Source organism: Centruroides sculpturatus, unplaced genomic scaffold (genome assembly GCF_000671375.1).
Source record: "Centruroides sculpturatus isolate CEXI.00-Female unplaced genomic scaffold, Cexi_2.0 scaffold1458, whole genome shotgun sequence".
NCBI classification, from domain to species: Eukaryota; Metazoa; Arthropoda; class Arachnida; order Scorpiones; family Buthidae; genus Centruroides; species Centruroides sculpturatus.
In genome coordinates, this window is record NW_019385561.1 from 17,797 (window position 1) to 39,646 (window position 21,850).

Sequence of the window (21,850 nt, forward strand, 5' to 3'; positions counted from 1 at the left end):
CCCCGTTTCCACCCTACGAATACACAAAATTCTATCATTGAACTCAATCTCGCGGCCATGTTTGTGGTTTCGGCTTAGTTTCTCAACCACGTTTCGTGGTTTTTTCGGTTTAATCTCTTTAGGATGGACCAAAAAACACACGGTAATCTTGATATTTTTTGTAAGACATTTTTGTAAGCGTTTTTTTTCTTTTTTTTTTAAATTAAAAAACATCATTTCAATTTTATTTTACTCATCGATAAGAGACGAAATTCCGCATTGTTTCCCGTTGGCACGCTGCAAGCATTCATTCCTATTCAAAGAGTTTGTCTGTTTACGGACGGATCCAAAATCGATACGAAGCGGGAGTCTAAATCTTAAGGGAGTAAATTTATTGCGCGGTTTGTAAATTCTCCATTTTATTTTCAGTTAAAATACACTCGCCAATGCCTTCTTGTTGGAAAGAAATTTAAATTCTCGAATGATTCCAGGTGGGATGTCTGTTATATTTCTGAATGGCAGCTTCACTAACTTTTGACTTATCAGATTGACTCGCCAATGTTTTCTGTATCCACTGCATGCTCTGGAAATGGAGAAGGAGAAAGAAAATACTACTTTCTGGATCACGTGGCTGTCAAAAGCAATTTGCTTCTCCATCCTTAAGATAAGTTGAAAATCGTTCGAAGGGAAACTTTGATTTCTCGCGTTGAAGGTCTTAACAGAATTATTTTTGATATGATACATAAAATTTAAAAATGCTCTTCTCCACTTTCTAATATTGAAATAATATTTATGGCATTTTAAAATGTTCTACGTTCTTCTTCCTTCCTACATTTCGCTCTTCGTTTACGTCATTTTTTAATGTTTTTTTTTCACAGTTTCTGGCTCCGCACCAAACTAAAAATCTCAATTGTTGATTTGTTTTTATTTTCTACATTGGAAAAAGTGGTGTATTATTTATTGTGACATGGTCACAATTCCCTGCTGCAATCTTCAATCATATTTTTTTACATTTATTTAATGTAAAATATATGCTCTCCATCTCAAATTAGTAATTGCTTGCCCCTGTAAATCATACTTTGTCTGATAACGAGTGAGTCGTGCCGGTCATGCATTTAACCCAAGTGAAGGAAAATTGTTGAATTAAAAAATCACTTAACTTCTATTTAAAATTGAATAAAATTTAGTAATTTATTATCTTAGAGCTAACGATATAATATATATAATACAACAATATGATATTTTTATATAAGAAAATCCTTAAAGGAAGATATGAATAAGAATGTAACAATCTCTTCCAAGATGAATTCGTTTCTTATGCAAATTACATTCAAAACTGTAACGTAATAAATAATTCATGGATATATTCTTGAGACATTATTTAACAAAAGGATCAGAAAAGAGAATCATTATATAACTTGAAACCTCATTCAATTCGAGCTGAAGTAACACATGACATAACATGAATGGCATCGTTTTTGTTCCTCAGAATTTCATGAGATTTCAGCAAATAAATATAAGTTTACACGTTATAAGATAGTAAACGGTGAGGATTTCGTTGGTTGTGTGCTTAAAAACACCGTGTTAGCTTCCTTCAACAATGCCAATTGAAACCTTTTGCAACACGCTTCATGAATGGTTCGATTTATTTGTATACGTGAACAATGCCCTTCCGAGAGGACTTTCTAAGGAAAACTGGCCTCTACTTACAGAGAAAACTCTATGAGGCAACCCGTTGGTCAGACCACAACCAGTGTTCAGAGGTTTTTATTCCCTCAACCACTGGTGGGATTTCTTCATAAATAACTTAAAGCTAAGTGATCGTTAATATATGTTTTTTAACTATAAAAATAAGAAGAAATATGAGGTTTACGTCCGGTATCAACTGGACTAATGAGCAACGAATGGTACTTTTCACGGTCTAGTTTAGTCATGCACGAACCCACTGAATACGTGGGTTCGTGCATGACTAAATCCGAGATTTCCTGATTTTATTCACGTTCTAACACCTAAATAGGATTAGTTTCACCTAAAAATCCTTCAGGAGGCACCCCCTTTTTTGGCAAATCGTCTACGTGCTGCATCACTCAATCTAATCAAAAGTACAGATGAGTTCTTCTAGACATAACTCATCTCGAAAACATCACAGACGTGGCACTCAATCTTTTGTAAATGGCAGTTTTGTTATCTTGCAGACATTAATTTCTTGCTCGATCTCTTCAGAAACTAAAAATCATTAGAATAACTTGAAAATCTTCATAATAGAAAGTAACCATTTCTTGAAAACTCAATGTTTTGCCTATTTACTTGTTAGCTTTCTATATTTTTCTAACTCAGTTTACACTCGTTACCACATAAAAGAAAATGTAACTTGATGATAGTGTTTAACATCTCTCCATATTATTTTAATGGGTAATAAATATTCAAAAAAAAACCTTGATGATGGATGATCGGATGGAAAAAATATTGACAAACTCGACCCATTAAACATATTGATCTCTTTGTAAGATCCAGGCAAAAATCAATGGAGAAATCCACAGAAGATTATGTTAATCAATTGATTTTTAACGTTACAGAATATTTTTTAAATCCCTCAAGAGTTTCTCCTCTTCATCCATTTCGAATTTCAGCAAAGTATAACAGGAAAAAATGCAGAAAATACTTGAAAATTTTTTATTTTTATGCAATTTTATAACCTGCTGAATGAAATTACAAATTATTATTCAAATAATATAAAATTTTAAGTTGAAAAATTAACATATTTTGAAAGATTCTGCCTACGAAAATGGAGTAAAATAAATGATGAAGTAGAAAGAATCGAGTGCAACTTCTGATTAGTTTCTGTGCTTAATTTGGCTCGAAAAATCGGTAAATATATAGAAATAAATATAAAAATTAATTCGAAATTTGAATTTAGGTAGAGTTCACGCACATTTTCCCAAACTTAATGGTCAGAAAAGTGAATAAAACGAAAATATTTTCCGTTTCCTTCGTGTAAATGTCCAACCTTGAAACATCGGATTATCCTCCAAAGAATTCTCAGACCAATAAATTCCTCGTTCATTCTGGCACGTGATAAGAAGGTGGAGAGAACCAGTTGACCTGGATGTCGGTCGTCGAGCGGGTGGCATGTTGTTAATTATCCTTCGATGTTCCCACGGATGTCGGATGTTGCACGCGCTTCGTCTTCTCTTCCGTATCATTTCTGGAATTGTATATCTTAGAATGGATTTAACGGAAGCCAAATGAAAAATATTTTCGTTTCATTTTCTTCGCGAATTTTCTACCAGATAATGAAGAGAAAAATCGATGGTTTCTTTCATAAGAGGTAGAAATTAACACAGAAATTAAAGACGGGTGATGGCGGAAAAGAATTAGATCATTCTCTACAATAACCTTTGAGTTTTCGTGAAATCTCGGAGGATCTGCCAAATGATTCTTCTCTTCCTCTTCCGCTTTGTTTCTCAAGTTCTTCGTCCGAGAATCCGGTATTGACGTCTCTAAGAAATTCACGAGATTAACAAAAGACGGAGTATTTTAAAGAAGAGGAAGAGAATCGAGAATCATTTTCGCATCTTTCTCCACGCAATCGGCGCGACCCACATAGTTTCTATTAGTCGGACGAACGAATGGACGGAAAGGGTACTTACCACATCAATTATTTGCTGAAGCGTTAAGCCGAAGCTGAGTAGTAGAGGCTCGGACTCGTTGGCTACGGGTCTTTCCAGCACGTTGTAATCGTTCAGCAGTTTGTTGAGCAGTCTTTTCTCGTGCGGACCTTGCTTGGACTCTGAAAAAACACCCAGACATTCAGTACATCTCACTTAACACTCCCCTTTCCATCGCGAATCATGCTCTTCACAACTCTCTCTCCATCACTAATTCCTCCTGGATTATAAATATTTAAAAGTGGAAACTGGATCCTCTCGAAAGATTATCCGTAAACACCCTGGATTAGTCTAATATTCAAACTGTTTTGTACCAGTCTGTACCAGTGGAATGTACCTTAAACTAAGTAGAGAATGGAGGAATCTGAAACCGCATGATGATGCCGATGCGATTTTAAATAACGACATACAATGAAGGAATGATGCTGAGGAGGGAGTAGTAATGTTAGAGTGAAACGTGAGGGAGTATCGAGATTTGAACATTTTCAAAATATATTTTAAATATAAAAATCCATATCTGAATGCGGTACATCAAAATCACATTTATTTATAACGAAAAAAAAAGAAAGATTTCCCGTCGCTAAAGCTTCGATTTTATATTAAAAAAATTATATAAATATAGAGTTAGTCTCCTTTTTTTTAAGGTCGGACATTATGTAAAAATGAAAACGTGTTTTCGTTGCGTGCAAAGATCCATCGTTTTCCAACAGAAGAACGGATTTTTCTTATAGATTTTTTACAAATATTATAGTTAAATATTCAAAAGATGAAGATGCTGTTGGGTTAATGAGATTCTCTGAAAGATTTACAAACGTGAAAGTCAATACAATACTCTTAAGTTTGAACTGTTGGATTTCCTTTTGTGATTTCGGAAATATCCCCGAACACGTGATAAAAAATTCTGTAAACTCGAAGAAAAACAGAAAGGATCGCGTGTTGTGGCGTCTCTACGACGCCATATCACGTCATTCAAACAACATTTACACACCAAGACGGAGCCGAATAAGTAAGAAATCCACTGGGTTGAGCTTTCTTAGCTTAGATTTATAGCTTCTTTTCCATGGGGTGGTGCAGCCTGATTATCTTCCTGATGCCAAGTTTTTCTAGAAGCATCAGGAAAATAATCAAAATTAATTTTAAAAGTGAATTATAAGAGAATTATTCTTATAGAATGTCTCGTTTTTTTAGTAGAGTGGAAGATTCGTAAGAGATGATGTGGGAGAAGCTTGTGGAAAATGAAGAGCAAGAGGAACTGATACTTAAATTAGTGATGCTGTTACGAGTTTTAAATACGATAAATCTAAAGGAGACTGAATGCTGCGGAGATACGTAAATACTAAAATTTAGGATCCGTTTAAATCGCTCTCCGCATCACGAGAAGATAATGCGAACCAGATTGCTCCGGTCCGCATCATGCGGATGCGAAGCAATTTGCTGGGTGGAAAGAGAGATGTCGAAAACAGGAACATCCTACCCGGATGTTACCGAGCTCCGACTGATTAGAGGTGGTCCCAAAGCGGTACCCTTGTCGATTCTTGATGAGAATGGGCAGGGATATCTGACGAACGGAGAGGAGAAAGCTAAGGAGAGAGGTAAACGATCGATAGCAAGGTGGGGGACGTCGATAATTATATTATGAAACAGGATGCTGTTTGGGTTTTCCTTTTATACAACAGAAAATTCTGTAACAAATTTTCTGTAGTGTGAAAGAAGATTAAGGAGAATTCCTTGTTGCAAATAGGGCATTCCATGTTACATTCTAGCGCTTGAGTATCGACGAATTAATCCTGATCCTCGAGAAACTTCTCTCGAAAGTGAACCTGGAGATCCTATTTTAATTTCCGGACAGACGGAAGAAAATTTCGGTAAATTCGATCAAGTCAGCGATGGTGGTTCCGGTCGAAAGTCACGAGGAAAGCCATTCTCCATCCCGCTAAATTGTCTGTCCGGCGAAAGTTTTTGCACTCGAGAACACGTCGAGATGAGGAAGAAAACAAGAATGTCTCGTCTCTCCTACCGCCATTTTCCCAGCGCGGTTGCCCCGACAACAGAGCTCGCGCGCCAAAAGGATGGTCGGGATACGAGGTCGACAAATCGGGTCAATATTAATGCAGTCGTTGTTTATATGAAACGACAACGGTAGGCGCCGCATCTCCAGAGACGTCGGAGGCGAAAAAAAAAAACACGTGACAAATTGTTTTTCGGACCGCTCTCCTTTTTGCAGTTGCCATTGCGCGGTTGGAATTCGTCACCCTCCATCTCTGGAATGGATATTTTGGCTGGCGCATCTCCCACCTTCTAGTGTAAAACGATAAAGAAAGCGGGATACATCTAACTGGGTTCTTCTGTGTAAGAAGCTGGAGAGGAGGAGGGAAAGAGAGAATATGGTCGATATTTCTTCTGACGTGGCCCGGTCCACTTGTTGACTCTAGATGGCTTCTCGTTCCCTCCCCCTTCGATCCGAGAAGTCGCTCCAACCGGAGGAGGGATGCTGGATCAACGTAATCCGTTAGCGCGCGACGTCCTCGCAACCGCGAGCTGTCGTGAGACTCGCGTAAGCTAACGAGGGGAGCTTTTTTCTAACCAGGCGGCGCCATCTTGCTTTTCGTTTATCGATCGGGACGGCTCCAGTTGCTAGTTGTCACCGCCATCGATCACCGGACCGAGTCGAGTCGCTAGCTCTCGCTCCGTCCGGAAGGATAAGCGCCGGAAAGTTGGCGTTAATCCCCTGAAAACGGGGAGGGAAGTGGTGAGGCCGACTCCTCCTCCTCACTTTTCTCTGGTGGATTCCTCCCCCCCCGTCCGGACAACAGTTACCTGTACAAATCGCAGTCACAATTCATACAGAAGAAGTTCCACCAACTGCCGTTTGGTGGCGTTTTTTTTACGCTACGGAAGGAGTCATTAACTTCTAGCGCCAATGCGGAACGTCGTATAACCCGCACGTCATTTTTTTTCGATCCGGGATCGCTTTCCTCCCTCCCTCCCTCCTCCCCCTACCGGATAATCACGCGTGGCTTATGACGTAAGATTAGCGCTGACGTGAAGAAGGAGGGGGGTGGTTATTCTTTACGCGGCAGTACGTGATCCGGCGGAAGAGGAGAGTGAAGAATGGGAGGACGTGTACGTCACCGTTGGCTAAATGATTGCGCCGGGGATGGAAGGCGTCGAGCACGCTTCGCTTATCCAATTAGGATGGCGGAAACTCGATTGCGCAAATTGAAAGCCGACACTTTGACGGACGGCCGCATCCTCTCGTTCTCTCCGAAAAAAAAGTATTGTCTCTGCGGCTGGTAACACGTCGGAAGGACAAGAACGGCCGTCACGTGCGACTACCCCTCCGAGTTTGATCCATAGTCACGCGAAATCCGGCAGTGTTGCCAGGAAAACAATTTAATAAAATGTTTACGGACGACGGAAGCGCCCACTAACACCGCGCGGCGGAAATGTCTTTAATTTCGCGCTCCGTTTCACAATTTTTCTCACGTTCCTCCTCCTCCTCCTCGGTAGTGGGAATTAAGAAGACGCCAGCGGGGATTATCTCCCCTTTTGGAGGAATACTATTGTCTTCTGTGGCCAAATAAAAGGCTCAGACGAATATATATATACGAGCGCTTGTTTCCTCTGTGTAATGCGCTCGATCTCTCTCGTGTTTTAATTGTCTGACGTAGAATTCGTAAGAATACACTAGAGGAAATTACGTTAACATAGAAAGCAGGGAGATATTGGTTAAATAAATTACGTACTCGTTTACAATAAGAACCATATAATCATCACTCCTGTAATGTATGCGTGAAGTAGGAGATGTTAGATGTAGCAAATAATCGAGAAGAGTAAATTGGCCAAACACTAGATTTATAACTAACTTACCCAACCGGGTGTTTAACATGTTGTAGCGTGATGAACAGCTGCGTGCCGGCGATGACGAAAACGTAATTTTCTCCTTCACCTGTGCCTAACGGGTACTATATTTCCACAAAAGGATTCCTCTCGGGCATTAAGCGGGCCTCCTATTTTACTGCTTAAACGTGCATACGTCAAATTCTACTAATGTGAATCGGCAATTGTTTGAGCAGTGGATCCCTATCCTAATGCCAAAAAATCTTCAATTGCCTGTAGAAAATCACTTTTACTATATTTTGTGGGGATATTTACACGATCCGGAGAGAAATGCATCGTTTGTCCCTCTCTGAAGGGGCCCCAAAACAATCTTTTTTAAGAAAATCCCCACACGAACTTGAGGCCTCTTAATTCAAATCGGCTTGGGCCTAGCGAAGTCATAAAGCGCTAGTGGTAGGAAACGTGTCGTGGGGACAAATTACAGAGATATTTACGGAATTTCTATATAATTTGGCACTTTTTTACGTTTCTCTCGACAATAAAAATATGAAATGAAGAGTTAAAGAAGGCTAGGAAAAAAGGAATTTCTGTTTAGAAAATCCGAATCTCCTATCCATCGATTGGTGGTGAGAAAAGTAATGGAAGTAGACAGAAAAACACAAAGAAACTGTGCAGTATCGTTTAGAGAAATAGCATAAGTTGCCTGTTCAGTGTTTTCTAGTAAAGTAAAAGAATTACGGCTTCAGTTTCCTGTCTATTTATATCACAGAATGTATACATCATCCTCCGCATCTGCAGCCCGATCGACATTCTATTCCAGTGGACATCTCGAGTAAATTACGATTTAGAAAAGAGAAAACCATCGTTATTCTACCGATTAATGCTTTACTGATGAAATCTTCCACTCCAGGTACTCTTGGCTCTCTTTCTCTCTCTCTCTCTCTCTCTCTCTCTCTTTCTCTCAAGATTTTCGTATTGAAATTAAGGAGCCGTGTCGAGTCATCTCATCTTGACATCGATACTACATTTACTGAATGTTTTTTAACAAACCTAACTGGAATTTTAGTTAAGCCATCGACTTTAGTGAAAGAAAAACCGCAATTATCTATTAAAAAAATTGAAATATAATCGAATAAAATTACTTCTACATCAATTACTACTGATGATAAGCACCAGAGGATGCTGGAGATGAAATTTTCATCTCCATTCTCTAGCATCCGGCTCTTCCGCATCCTTTGGAAATTATGGTAAAATACGTGTGTTATGGATCTTAAATGCTATCTTACGAGTAAATTTAAATAAAATATAGTTCGATTTAAGTGAGAAATTGCAAAAATTAACGACCTATTGATCGGGGGTTTATCAGAAAATCGAGTATCTATCAACCGATCGATATCTAACTCCGCCGTGAGTGATTAGATCTTATGATAATCATATTTAATAAATAAATTAATTTGTATCGTAACTAATTTATTTTAAATTTTGTATTTGTTCTGTGATGAATTTTGTTTCGGTTATAATTACCTAATAAATTTATTTAACTAAATATAATTAATATTTACTTTATTCTGGATTGCAGTGATAAGCATACGTTTCCATTGTTTATGAGGAAGTTTGCATCCTCCTGACTTTACCTTCGAGCTTTCAGATCCTCCAGATGCGTGAGGATTCTACAGCGTGACGACACAGAAAGAATTTCGACGATGTGTATGATCTAAATCGTTAAAATGGCGTCATTACGTCAAGATTATACTCCCCCCCAAGCAGCCAACAACCTGTTCGATTAGTACATATAGTCCATTAAATGCGAACACTCCATACATCTTGTGGATTGCTCCGCGTTATCTCGAGTGTGTTGTTAATCGTTAGAGAAACAAAATTAATTCACTAAGTAAAAGCTGGATGAATAGAGAATTTGATGTTCTGTATTAAATCAGAGAAAGTAAACTCAGAAAATGATGAGAAACTGAATTATCTACCATTTCTGAAAGCGTAGGACGGAGCGACGTTGTTATCTGTCAGTTGACCAGACATCGACGAGATGACCTCGACTCCCGTGTTAGCTTTTAAGTGTCAGAATGACATCATTGTCACCATCCGGTAGTGGTCTGACAGCATCCAATAGCGTTGTAGTCAGGACGAAATTTGCAGTTACTCTTCGCGGAAAAATGGGGTGTAAAATATGCCATTACACAGGAGCACCTTTTGTTTAGTTTAATGGAATGCGCAACGGTTGAAGATAAGCCGTTTCCATCACACCAATGTGGTCATATGTGTGATGTAATGATGACGAATACGCTAGAAACGACTCGTAACGACTCGTCGTTAAAGAAACGACGTGACGATGGAGTAAAAACGACTACTTCAATGATGACGTATCGCTAGAGGAATTGGAATTAATTCCGCGTCAAGCTCGCGTGCGTTACGTTATATTTTTATCCTTTTGCGTCATACGCGTTGCAAATGAATAGGAGCACGGTCCTGACTTTGTTTTATTTTCCATCTCGTAGAATTTTATGAAAAAAATCACGTGCTCTTTCAGGATTGTATAACAAAAACTTCATAAACTTGGAGTAATTAAATAAATAAACGTGTATATAACTTAATAATTAATAAGATATTTTCAATAAACTTACATCATCGTGAATTTTGAGTATATCGTTATTACTGAAGCTTGAAATCTCATTAAGCAGTGTCGTGCTGATGTGGATTATGAGAATATTCCAGGGATACAAATGCCGCTCGCTTCCGGATGTCACGCGATTGTTTACAGCTATTGTATTTGAGAATTTTTATACTCTTCTATAAAATTTAGAAGGTCTCACGACGATCTTTTCGTCAAATAAATGCTTTATCTTTACGATATTGTAACAGCATCCCTAAGATTTATCCGAGTTCTCCTCCGCATCACATGGAAAGAAGTATCAGATTTTTTTTTCCTTTTTTAACGAATTCTTTTATAGAAAGCGGTTCGTTCTGTCGCTTTAAACACTACTTTTCGACAAATTGGGATAATCGCACGTACGAAATGTTATAGAGTCGTCACGAGACGTCAAAGGTCATCGTTAGGAAGCGACGTGTTTACCATGTAGATTGTGGCATTCCATTATAAGCATCGACATTGGAACGCGGTTAGCAAGTGTTTCCAGCTCTAGAAACGATCGAAAACAGGCCAATTTAGTGGATATTGTCAACTGGAGTGTAAATTTAAGGTCGAAAACTGCCCCTTTTTTCACCTCTCCATCAGAGAAACGTGCATATCAAAGGGTGGGATGTTCACGAGAATTTTTATACAATTCCACTTATTTTGAAGGGTGGATTAGAGGAAGAAAAGAGATTTTAACATTCTCGTGTTTTCAAAGAAGATCTCTTGAGTTTTTTCAATGAGAATTATTCCAAAAGTGTTTCTGTCGAAGGAGCAAAATGAAGCAGTAAAGGAGATGAGATAATCGGCTTATAGAATGGATAAATCAATTAGACTTATCACCAAGTTATAGGAAAAGGGCGGAGGCAGACTGAAAGCAAACACATATATGAAAGTCAATAGACGACAGTGGATTCATCTAATTATATTTAATTAAATAAAACATATGAGACGAAGGAATTTTGCATCGTTTTACAACAAAGACAACGAGCATCCCTTAAGAAAACTGCATCTTCTTAACGATATTTTGAGCAGAGAGCTTAAGTTTGTATGAAAAAAAAGTCAATTGCTTTATTAAATATTTAAAAAAGGGGGTTTAAGCGAGTAGGATCATTCTTAAAAGATGCACTCGGTCGACTTTGTATCAACCTTTGTTCTCCACTCTCACCATCCAGATTAATGATACCTATCTCAGGTATCAGTGACAAATGATGAAGTTGGAAGTGGCATTGTTATAAATTGAACAAAAAAGGTAGACGAGTTACCTTCTCCTTCGCTAACCAAATGATATAATGCTAACACATCGAAAAAAACAATAGGTTTTTAGATGTTTTCGAGTCTGAAATGCGGTGTTAAACAATTTTCTCCTTGTGGTACCTGACTTACTATCACAGAAACACCCTAAAAATATAGATTTAGAATACTACAGAAACCCCTTTTCTTAGTTTTATGATTATAAATTAATATTTTGTACGTCTTTCCGGAATTTACATCTTTATCATTAAACATCCTTAGCATCCTTACCTTAGCATCTTTATGATTATACATATTCAGCATCTTTATTAAACATCCTCGGCATCTTTACCATTATACATCCTCAGCATTTTTATCATTAAACATCCTCAGAATCTTTATCATTGAACATCTTCAGCATCCTTAACTTAGCATCTTTACCATTATACATCTTCAGCATCTTTATCATTAAATTAAACATTCTCAGCATCTTTACCATTAAACATTTTCCATCAAAGCATTGTTCTCCTCTATAATTTAACTATATATTTCGAGTATTGTTTTCCTGTCTTCCTGTAATATTTAGAAAACATTACACAATGCAGAAAGGTCATTAAAATTTAAGTATATTTTATCATGGAAAACATCGAATTTCCATTCATCAACAAGAGAAAATAGCGTGCTTCTACAACATTGATCCTCAGCATTATGCCATTATTTAACATTATGTTGTTATTTACTACAATTATATCGTAATGCTCTTCTAGAATTACAAACATGTAAGTCATATATTTACTTTTTATATTATATACCCTATGAGGTAATTGCGTACTACATACATGTACTGCACAGTACACGTGTTAGCAAACAGAATAAGTTTGTGTAACGTTTCGAGTCATACATTCAAATTCAAGAGAGCAGAAAGAGTGGGGAGAGTGCTACGTAAATTGCTATTACTAATTAAAATATTGAGCAATAAAATAGGTGTAGCGACATTATAGCTGCAATTATGGTTATTTAACGTGTAGAGTTCGTGTCTAGAATATAGTAAAATATCTTTTCCAACGTCTAGTAGCCAGGGAAGTTCCATTTTAATTCACAAATTACAATCTGTAAAGTAGTTTTCCACCGTAGGGATTATAAGAGGCAGTGAATATACTCCACATTCTAGGCTGTTTTATGAATTAAAAAAAGGAAAAAACAAGGAAAACACTTAAAATATTTTAAAAAAATAACTCGAAATTTTTAAATAGGACCACTTAAATTCGTACGTAAATGTTTTTATAGTCAGCAGATGCTTCACGATGATGCTTCATCCGCATCATTGATTTAATTGTCACTTGGTTACACGACGACGATACTTATTTATTTTTTCAGTCGAAGGATTTTAGTTTACGTAAGACATTTTTTATAGATATTTACCTATCATCCTATTTATAAAATGTCAAAAATATACATCTATTCTTCTACACGTAGAATGTGAAATATATTTTCAAGCATACTATAAATAGAGCTTTTCTACAAACATACATCACTTTGTATACAAAAATAGATTTTTGAAATCTCGATTTCTTAGTTCTGAATACCTTTTTCTAGTTAAAATTTACAGTATTTTCTTCTCTAAATATCTCTCTACGCGTTAATTTAGTACATTTTAAATCGTAGATGAAGTCAGTTTTTGTTTGGGATGCTGCAGGATGATGATCACTTACGGATGCTGAAGATGATGAAATTTTATATTAAATTCCTTGTTTAACTATTTATTTACTTACTTTAAAATATTTATTTTCGTTTTTGGGAAAGAATGAGAGGAATCAGTAGCTTACAGAATGAGAGGGAGAGAAGTTTTGGAACGAATGCCTTGAGGGTTCGATTGAATATATTAAAAATAAATCGAGAACTATGATAACTCCGTGTATTTACTTAAAGAAAATAGAAAAAAAAAATGAGATGGAGTTCCGAAATTAGTTTGAAAATATTAAAATTGTTAAGAAAAATAAATTTTCCCAGGAGTTTACCTCAAAATGAAGGGTTTAAAACACTAGAAATTAAGTAAAAAATGCTTCCAACTTATGCATATTTTCAATTTTTTTCTAACGTAAATTAAAATATTATTTCAATAAAAGGCTCATAAATGATAATATAAGAGTTACGCTGTATAAAATTGGAAGTTTTTCCATCAATCTCGAGTTTAATCTAAAGTTAAAGTCGCACTTTGTAATATCGAGTTCGCTGCAGCTGCTGAGGCTCTTCGCCAGCTCCATAGTTATAAAAAAAAAGGTATAGGATATAGTATACCGAGTATAGTCGAGCGGTCGATCGTGAACTACAATCAACCGTGGTGTAGAAAGTGTGAGAAGTTTTACGAGTTAAAAAAGTTATCCTCCGCATCACTCATCCGATTGGAGAGTCGATTGAAATCACTATTTACTCTAGGAACAAGATTCTTTGATTAAATTCGACATGAAAATGAGAAAAGTGTGCCATTCGGGAACCAATTTTGGTAAATTTTTCTTGGCACAAACATATATTTTATCCGTTCAGAAAGGAAGATGATGCGGAGCAATTCAGAGATGCTAATCTTTCTTCTTTGTGGTTGGATTTATGGTGTCAAAAAAACCAAAGAAAATATTATCTATCCGACAGAAAAATAGGAAAAATTTACCATTTAGGAACCAATTTTGGTAAATTTTTTGTAGAGAAAATCGTAAATTTATCCGCTTAGGAAAGATGATGATGCGGAGCAATCCAGAGATGCTAATCTTTCTTCTTCATTGCTGTTGGATTTACGGCTTGAAGATTGGCTAACCGCAGAAAGTATTGTCTTTTAGACAAGTAGCAGACTCTCGAGAATTCCATATATAAATTAAATCCTAAAAATCAACATAATTAAACCATGTTAAAACAGGAATTCCATGCAGTAAGTTATTGCAGAAAGAAATTGAAGGTGTGTGCATTGTATTTGTATATATATATATATATATTCTTAGAAAGAGAGCAATAAAACGATGCCACACGTCGACTGAATTATTTATATTCTCCTTCCTGCCTCTACGATTAAAAATCGCTTATTGGTTGCGTGTTCCTGGCATTTTTTTTGGTGACTTTTTCCTAGCGTAAACACGATTTGAATTGTGCATCGTACTGATGGATAACACTGCGATAACAAAGGGGAAAAAATGGATGGAGAACATTAATATACAATGTTTTTCATTATATTTATACATAAATCTGGTACAATTTTTGTTTACATTTTCGACTTTTATATTAGATTTTTATGAGTAGGTCCTATTATATTATGATACAAATCGACAGGGATGGATAAATTCCGGAATTTTATATAATAAACCACAGCATTATTCCCGTGTTGATGTTTGTGTCATACGTTTTATTATTCAGTTTTCTGTACTGGAACGTAATTTAATTTAGTGATTTCGTGTCATTTTCTATCGAAATTGCCAATTTTCTTGTTGGGATGCTGGTGAAAAGATACGTGCCAGAAATTTCGACAAGGAATTTATCCCTTTAGCATTTTAATAATGTCATTTTCTTTGCATTCCCCCTTACTATTTTTCCCTTACTATCGGATATATTTTAACTAGAAAATCATTTTAGTAAACGTCGAACAAAGCACAAATTCATATTCAGTAGCAGTTACATTCAATGACCATAAAATGCGAGTAACTTTTAACCTCCATCAACTGAGGATTTATAGTCGTGTAGGAGTACAAAAAAACGTTTCTTTTTATAATTTAAACGTTAAATATTGCGTAAATTTTCGTATAATTACGGGAATATTACATCAATAAATCCGAGAATCGATTAAATTTACAGGGGAATTTGTGTAACGCAACACTACTTAAAGAGTGGTGTTTTCGATTACGTTATACGATTTAACGTGTCTATTTTGAAGATTTATCGAAAATAAGCCTTTAAAATATACCGCTCCATTAAAAATAAGCCTTTAAAATATACAATTTTGTCGAAAATATTGTGTTTTTAAAGCTTAAGTAGAGAAGAATCACGTCGTATCACTTCTCCCCCCTTCTACACCTATTAAACTTAATTACACCCACAAACCGCATTGTATCGAATGTTCGAATCGATAATATGAAAGTTTAAAGTGATAATATCATCACCGTTTAGGGATATTTTTTATAGAACATAGGAAGAATCCTAAACAAGTGATGCACTTCTGTTAAGTCTTTAGTGAGAACGTCATTAAGTCAAACGTCGTTCCTTTAATTTGGTATAGGTTTATGTTAGCAATTGGTTCATTTTGAGGAGGAGTAGACCGCGGACGAGACGAGGAGAGCGAATCAATGAGCGAATGGCAATTCTCCCCATTCGTAAACAGTGGAAGTGACCCGCGCCATTGCGTCACGGATAAGTCGTTTCCGATACCTTCCTACGTAACAAATTCCAATTTGTCAATTAGTTTCATGTTTAAACTTTAATTTTTTAAAACGATTTAACGATAAAATATATAAATGATCGAAAGAAACAATGTAACAATACCAGTTACTCGGTAAGAGTTTTCAAGTGATGCAACAATTGTTACGTCTCTAATACTAGAGGAAAGTTATTCCAAAACTTTCATCCACAGCATCCCTCGTCCTCATCCCGACGTGTAAACATTAAAAATTGTGTAAAATTTAATTAATTTTTTAATATATTTTAACGTAAATTCATAATCTCCATCTCTCTTAAGAGAAAGAAGAGCGGGATCAAAGAAATTGTAAGCATTTTACAAGAAAATGACGGCTGGAATATTGCATATCGAACGTCGCCGTATATTATAATAGTATTTGAAATAAATTCTGTAATGTTAGGTTATATGGAAAATATATTCTGAAGTTTATTTGCCCGGAGAGATGCTCTTCTTTGTGTAAGGGGATTTCGAAGAAGCGAGGATGCTGCAGCAAGTAAAGAAGGCGCTTAAGTCGATGTACGTGCCTCCGTTTGGTTAGAAGAAAAGCGGATTGTTGACGAAACCCGGGGATGTATACAAAGAAAAACAATACCTTAGAACAATAAGAATCGTGCTAGATACAACGAACACCTGCAAACATTATTACAGAGGTGATAACAGGGATCAGCTGATGATTCAGGAAAATTTCGCTTCAATTAAGTGGCGCCAAGTACCGAATATCTATCGAGATTGGCGCCGCAAGTCCTATAAAACATGATAAATTACTCCAGGTGCAAGAAAATTCGAGAGAACGTCGACACAAACGTGATTAAATCAGAATAAGTGAATAAAATGATGCCAAAATCTTAGAGAAGATGATGTAAATCTCGTTTATCATCAGAATGCTCAGGTTTATCTTTTATCTCCTTAATTATTTACAAGATTTAAATTGACTTATAGGGTTGTAAAGGGTTTCTTTCTATTACCTTCACGTCTGTAAGATTTATATTTCTGTAAAGTTTTTCAAAGTGTCGGATGTAATTATTTGTACTTTGAAACGGAGCAGGTACCGTAGATCCGGTTCGAGAAACTTTATCTCGATCAATCAAGTTTTTGTCTCGAACATCTGAATCGGTAAAGCGTCTTTTCCTAATCGATAAATTGTTTCGAGTTAGCTTCTTACAACTCTCTTACCCCTGGATCGATACTTCTCTTCGCGGAGAATGCTCGAGCTGTTGCTCCTTCGCTTCTAACTTATGAGCTTCATCTTCTTCCTATCCTTCCGTTGACTTAATTATAAATTTGTAAATTAATATCCTAACCTATCAGAAAACTTGTCTAGTTTAGTACATCCACTTAAATCCGGCGTTAAATACGAGAAATACTCGATTTAGTGCAATCCCAAACGGATTATATATCAAGGAAAATGAATCAAAATCCTAGTTTTTAAAGATGCTGGAGAGAAATATGCAATGGATAAAACGAGTCGCGGGTTCGGACCTCACACGTGAAGAGTGTATAAAACTAAATTAGGGGTCAGTTTTCTACCGGGAGGCATTCCCTCGGTACTTCAATCCAACTAGTTTCCAGGAGGAGCGGGATGATAAAGAGAAGATCGTAAGAGGCAGTGAGAAAGGGAGGAGAGTTTTCTTTTTATTTTCTGATCATTAAATTGAGTTTAGATTAGAAATATGAAGAAAAACTTCTTCTTTCTACCCATTTTAATCTCTAAACTTTAAATTCTCGAGCTCTCGAGCATCCTTTCTCCCGGATAAAAGTGACAGAGAGAGCGAAAAGTAAACTTTCTAACTGCTCACTCTAACGAGGGGTGAGGAACGTTTCTCGTGTCTCGATTCATTCGTCAGCGAAGCACGTGACCGTGTAGAGGGGGGAACGGAGGGAGACATCGGCGCCTCCGGCACTCAAACATTTCCAATTATTGAAGCAAACGGGTAAATTTCCAGCGATTAACGGCGATTCAAACCGAAGTTGGCCGGGGGCCGAACGATTAACGTTCGTAAATTTGCCATAAATTGGATTAATTAGAATCGTCCATCCGAGCGGAGGACGGAACTTCCCGCCCTTTATGCAAATCTGGCGCGTGACTAGGACAATACCAAATGTACCAATCTCCCTCTTCCGTTTCTCGTGAATCGACAGAACGGATAATCGCCACGTCATATGGTGTGACGTAACCGGATGTCACGTCACCTTCTTTCGTAATTCCGACTTCATCACCGCAGCATCCCACTTTGAAAACTAAACTTTTCCGACGTCTTTGGTTGGCACCCGGAGTACTGAATTTGATAGGATGTGACGTGGAAGGGGGGGGGAAAGGGTTAATCTGAGGACCATCTTTGGTAATTAGTGAGAAATGTCGTCTTGTCGTCCCGATTCGGAACGGGGGGTGGGGAGGGAGAGACAGAAACTTCGATTATCGCACGAGCAGACAGAGTACCGTATCGGCTTTTTCTTTGGAGAAAAACCGAGTTAATTAAGGTTAGGGCGCTTCTCAATTAACCTCTGTTGGCAGTTTACTTTGTCGCCAAGTTTATCGTCACGCTCCGCGGCCCCGACGACTAATCGCTATTTAATTGCCTCCACCCGTCCCTTACTCCACGTCATCGTGTCGCCCCCGAACTATTCCTTGCATCGGGTCACCTACGAGCTTCTAATCGCAGCGCGCGCTAAACCGCGGTTCTTATCTCCCTTCGTCACTCGATCAAAACCCCGTAACGTAGTAGTAGCATTACAGTTACGTTTCGTCAGTTAGGAGGATACAACGAAAGCATTCGGTTTATCTACGTAACAATTGTGTGGAACAACCGCACTGTGGATGAGAAAATGATCCTTTAACCAGTTACGTTGGACGTAATATGAAAATCTTTTTTTTATTAACTATGGGATGGCGTAATAACTTCCGTTATTACCAACGTTCCCGGGAGGACGTTAACCGGACGATCGACGTCATTAGTGTAATGCTCCTCTCTTTCCTTCGTCGTTACGCCCCAAATGGAAGGATTCCTTAGCGTAATGTAACGTATAAAGACTTAATAAATAACTAAAATACGTCATTTGTGTTGTAAACGTAACGGGAAACATAAGAGAACGTTACTACGCCAACCACATAGCTGTGTATACGAAGATTTTTCAACCCCTTCCTACTCGGTTCCGCGTTACGTTGACGCCGTAACGTTATAAACGGGAAGAATATGGCTCGATTTAATGAGAATTTTCCACGAAAATCCATCAAATTTACAAAGAAGAAGAAGAAGAAGAAGAAGAAGACAACTGATCGGACAACTATTACTTTAATAGTAATAGCTTATTGATGCGAGTAGTCAATTGTAACCGTAACTATTGCCATTCGCGAGCTATTATTATTAATTTAGGTTACGCAGGTAACGGTTACCATAAGTGAACTCTCGACGCTTGGCTTACAAATCGAAGGAGGTTCATCGATCGGTAGTAGTTTTAACAATAAGCGTAACAGCAATAACTAGAATGGTGGGTGGAAAAGGAGGAGGAGGAGGAGGATACAGATATTCTGGTTGGAACCGGAATTCGGATCTCAACGTCACAATCCGAACATTATCTAAGATATAGGGAAGAGGTTACGCGCTCCTATTTTAAAGTAACTCCATGATTTGCGACTCGCGCTACGCCAAATTTTCTAGCTCTATTTTCTTTCTTCTATCTCCAAATTTCCGTCAATCAACTCTTCTTTCTCGTTTCCTCATCCCCATCGCTTCTTTCCTAATTCATAAGAGATCTTTCATCATTCGCTCACTCCACGCAAACCTGTTAATATGGAGGATGGGAAACCGGTGAAGATTGATTTCCTTTTTTTTTACCTCTTACGAACTGATAAATGTTTAATTGTTTACAACGATGTGGTAGCGTGGAATACGGGATAAGTGACAAAAATAACGTTAAAAAATAAAAAGAATATTTTATAATTAATGTCAAAAACGGTAGGAAAATGAAGCCATAGCCGAATTCCTTACGGGATTTAACGAAAGAAGTGATCAAAATCGTTTCCCAGCATCCCAAGATTTGGACGGAGGAAAAAAATTAGAGTTTTCCATCTGTTGCATCCTGATTTCTTTTCTTGCTCATCCTCATCTTTTCCGAGAGCAAGAATAAAGAAAATATCTCAATTCTAGCGTTAAGCTTTCAAACGATCTCATCTCCATCATTTTCCAATCGGAAAGAGAATGATAACCCAGCTAACTGTGAAGGGATGATCAGGTGTTTCTGCACCTCGTTTCGCCCCGTGCACTCCACGAGGGGGAGGGAGATCGAACCAAAATACGGAAACCCTACTCGGGCTAATCTTCCGGTTGGAATTTGCCCGCGGATACCTTCTTCCTGCATCGATCCCGAGCGGCTCGACGTCGTCCGATCGAAAGATCGAGCCGATTACGGTCGCCATTTTGAAAGCCACCTAATTGTTACTCCGGGCCCGAGTACACGAACCCGTTCGGAAGCCGACGCCGCGGTGGATTCCGAGACGGATATCCGGTCGATCCATAATTCGGTAGTCTCGCTTTACATCTAACGGAAAAATCAGTAGAAAAGGATGGGAGGGGGGGAAAAAACGCTCCTCCCGGAGGATATTTCCCTTCCGCACCACTTCTCGAATACTCACGCGCAATCACGAAAGACCGACGAGAACTATCGGGCGACGAACTTTTACGTTTCGAGTATGACCTCCCGTTAGGATGGAGAGTTTTGATCCACTTCTCCGGGACGAGAATCCGGGAGGATGAAGAGCATCCGACTTGCAATTTTTGGAAAAATCACAGAGGAAGAACGGCGATATAACTCGGACTAGAGGGATGCGGGAACGGAGAGAAAGAGAGAGAGAGGGGGGGAGGACGTTTTCTTTTTTTCCCGGGAAGAGGCACGAGGAAAATGTGGTTAAGAAACAACAGAACGGAAGGGAGATAGGTGGAGTTTCGATTGTGCGGGACGAAACCGAGAGAGGTGGGAAGAGGGTCAGGACCGCGAGTGTAGAAACTCCAAGTCAGAAAATCCGCGTCTCCGACGGGCCGTTAATCGCCTTAATTCGATAGGATGGGGGAAAATCGATGAGGCAAACACTTACCGTGAGGAAGACAGAAGAGAATGATGGAGACGAACAGATGGGTGAGATGAATGCCTCCCACTAGACTGTTTTCCATAGTGCTGGGCCACCGACGACGAGTACCCCACACCTCGCTACTATTGCCATATCCGGTAGGTCTGCGGCATGACGCCCCGTAGTTGCGCACCGAACGAAAGACGGAACGGGAGTGCGGCCGGCAGTTCCGAGGCTTCCACTAACCGCTTCTGTCCGTCACTCCCATGTCCCCGTGGCAACGGCGATCCTTGCCGCAACACCGTCTGACGCTATGCCCCGGCGCATGCGCCCGGCGCGGCGCGGGGCGGCCGGTTCCGTTTTTCCGGACCGTCTCCGGATTTTTACACTTTCTTTTCCGGAATTTCTCTCTTTTCCATCCGTCTCGCGCCTCTCCGACCTCCGGGTGAAGAAGCTCGGGACAAAACGGATGGAGTCTCTATCCTCCCCCTCCTCTTCTTCCTGCCTGGATGATCTACTTCTCCGCGCCGATCGGCGCGGAGGAGGATTGCATCCGCGGATTTTTTCTTTCTCTTTCCTTTATGACAAGTCCGTTACTCCTCTCGCTTTACTCCATCTCGCGTGAGAAGTCCCCCCTCGTCACCGAGCGAAGGATAAATCTTCCTGCTCCTGTCAAATACGTAGAAAAATACAAGAAGACTCGTATGGAAGAATGTGTACGGACGTAACTCGACTATTCGACCGTACAGTTTCCTTTCGTTAAGTTTGGCGTGGGCGGACTTGATACGGAAAGTAATGCGGATAGCGCGGCGTCGCGTCGCATCCGAGCTCTAGCGCTACGGAAGATCCCGTTGTTAGACGGAAGCGAAGTCGCGACGCGCTGCGGCGGCCGAGGAGAGAGAGAGAGGTGTCGCACGTAATTTTGTCTTAAATTCTTATAAGAAAAAATTTGCAAATTGGTAGGGGCCAAGAGGAAATGTTGGCGCTTTATA

The 21,850-nt window shown here is 38.6% G+C and overlaps 1 protein-coding gene across 4 annotated transcripts in view; it reads right to left on the reverse strand.

The window, feature by feature from the left end:
• The window catches only part of LOC111640145 (neuronal acetylcholine receptor subunit alpha-7-like), a 34,197-nt gene extending 13,052 nt beyond the window's left edge, over positions 1 to 21,145 (reverse strand). For all 4 annotated transcript variants that reach the window (XM_023386141.1, XM_023386139.1, XM_023386142.1 and 1 more), the window contains exons 1-2: positions 20,886 to 21,145; positions 3,630 to 3,769 (exon numbers count right to left, since the gene is read on the reverse strand). In XM_023386141.1, coding sequence (XP_023241909.1) covers positions 3,630 to 3,769; positions 20,886 to 20,961 — 216 coding nt within the window. In that variant the 5' untranslated portion in view covers positions 20,962 to 21,145. The remainder of the gene's footprint in view (positions 1 to 3,629; positions 3,770 to 20,885) is intronic.
• Between the last annotated feature and the right edge of the window lie 705 nt (positions 21,146 to 21,850).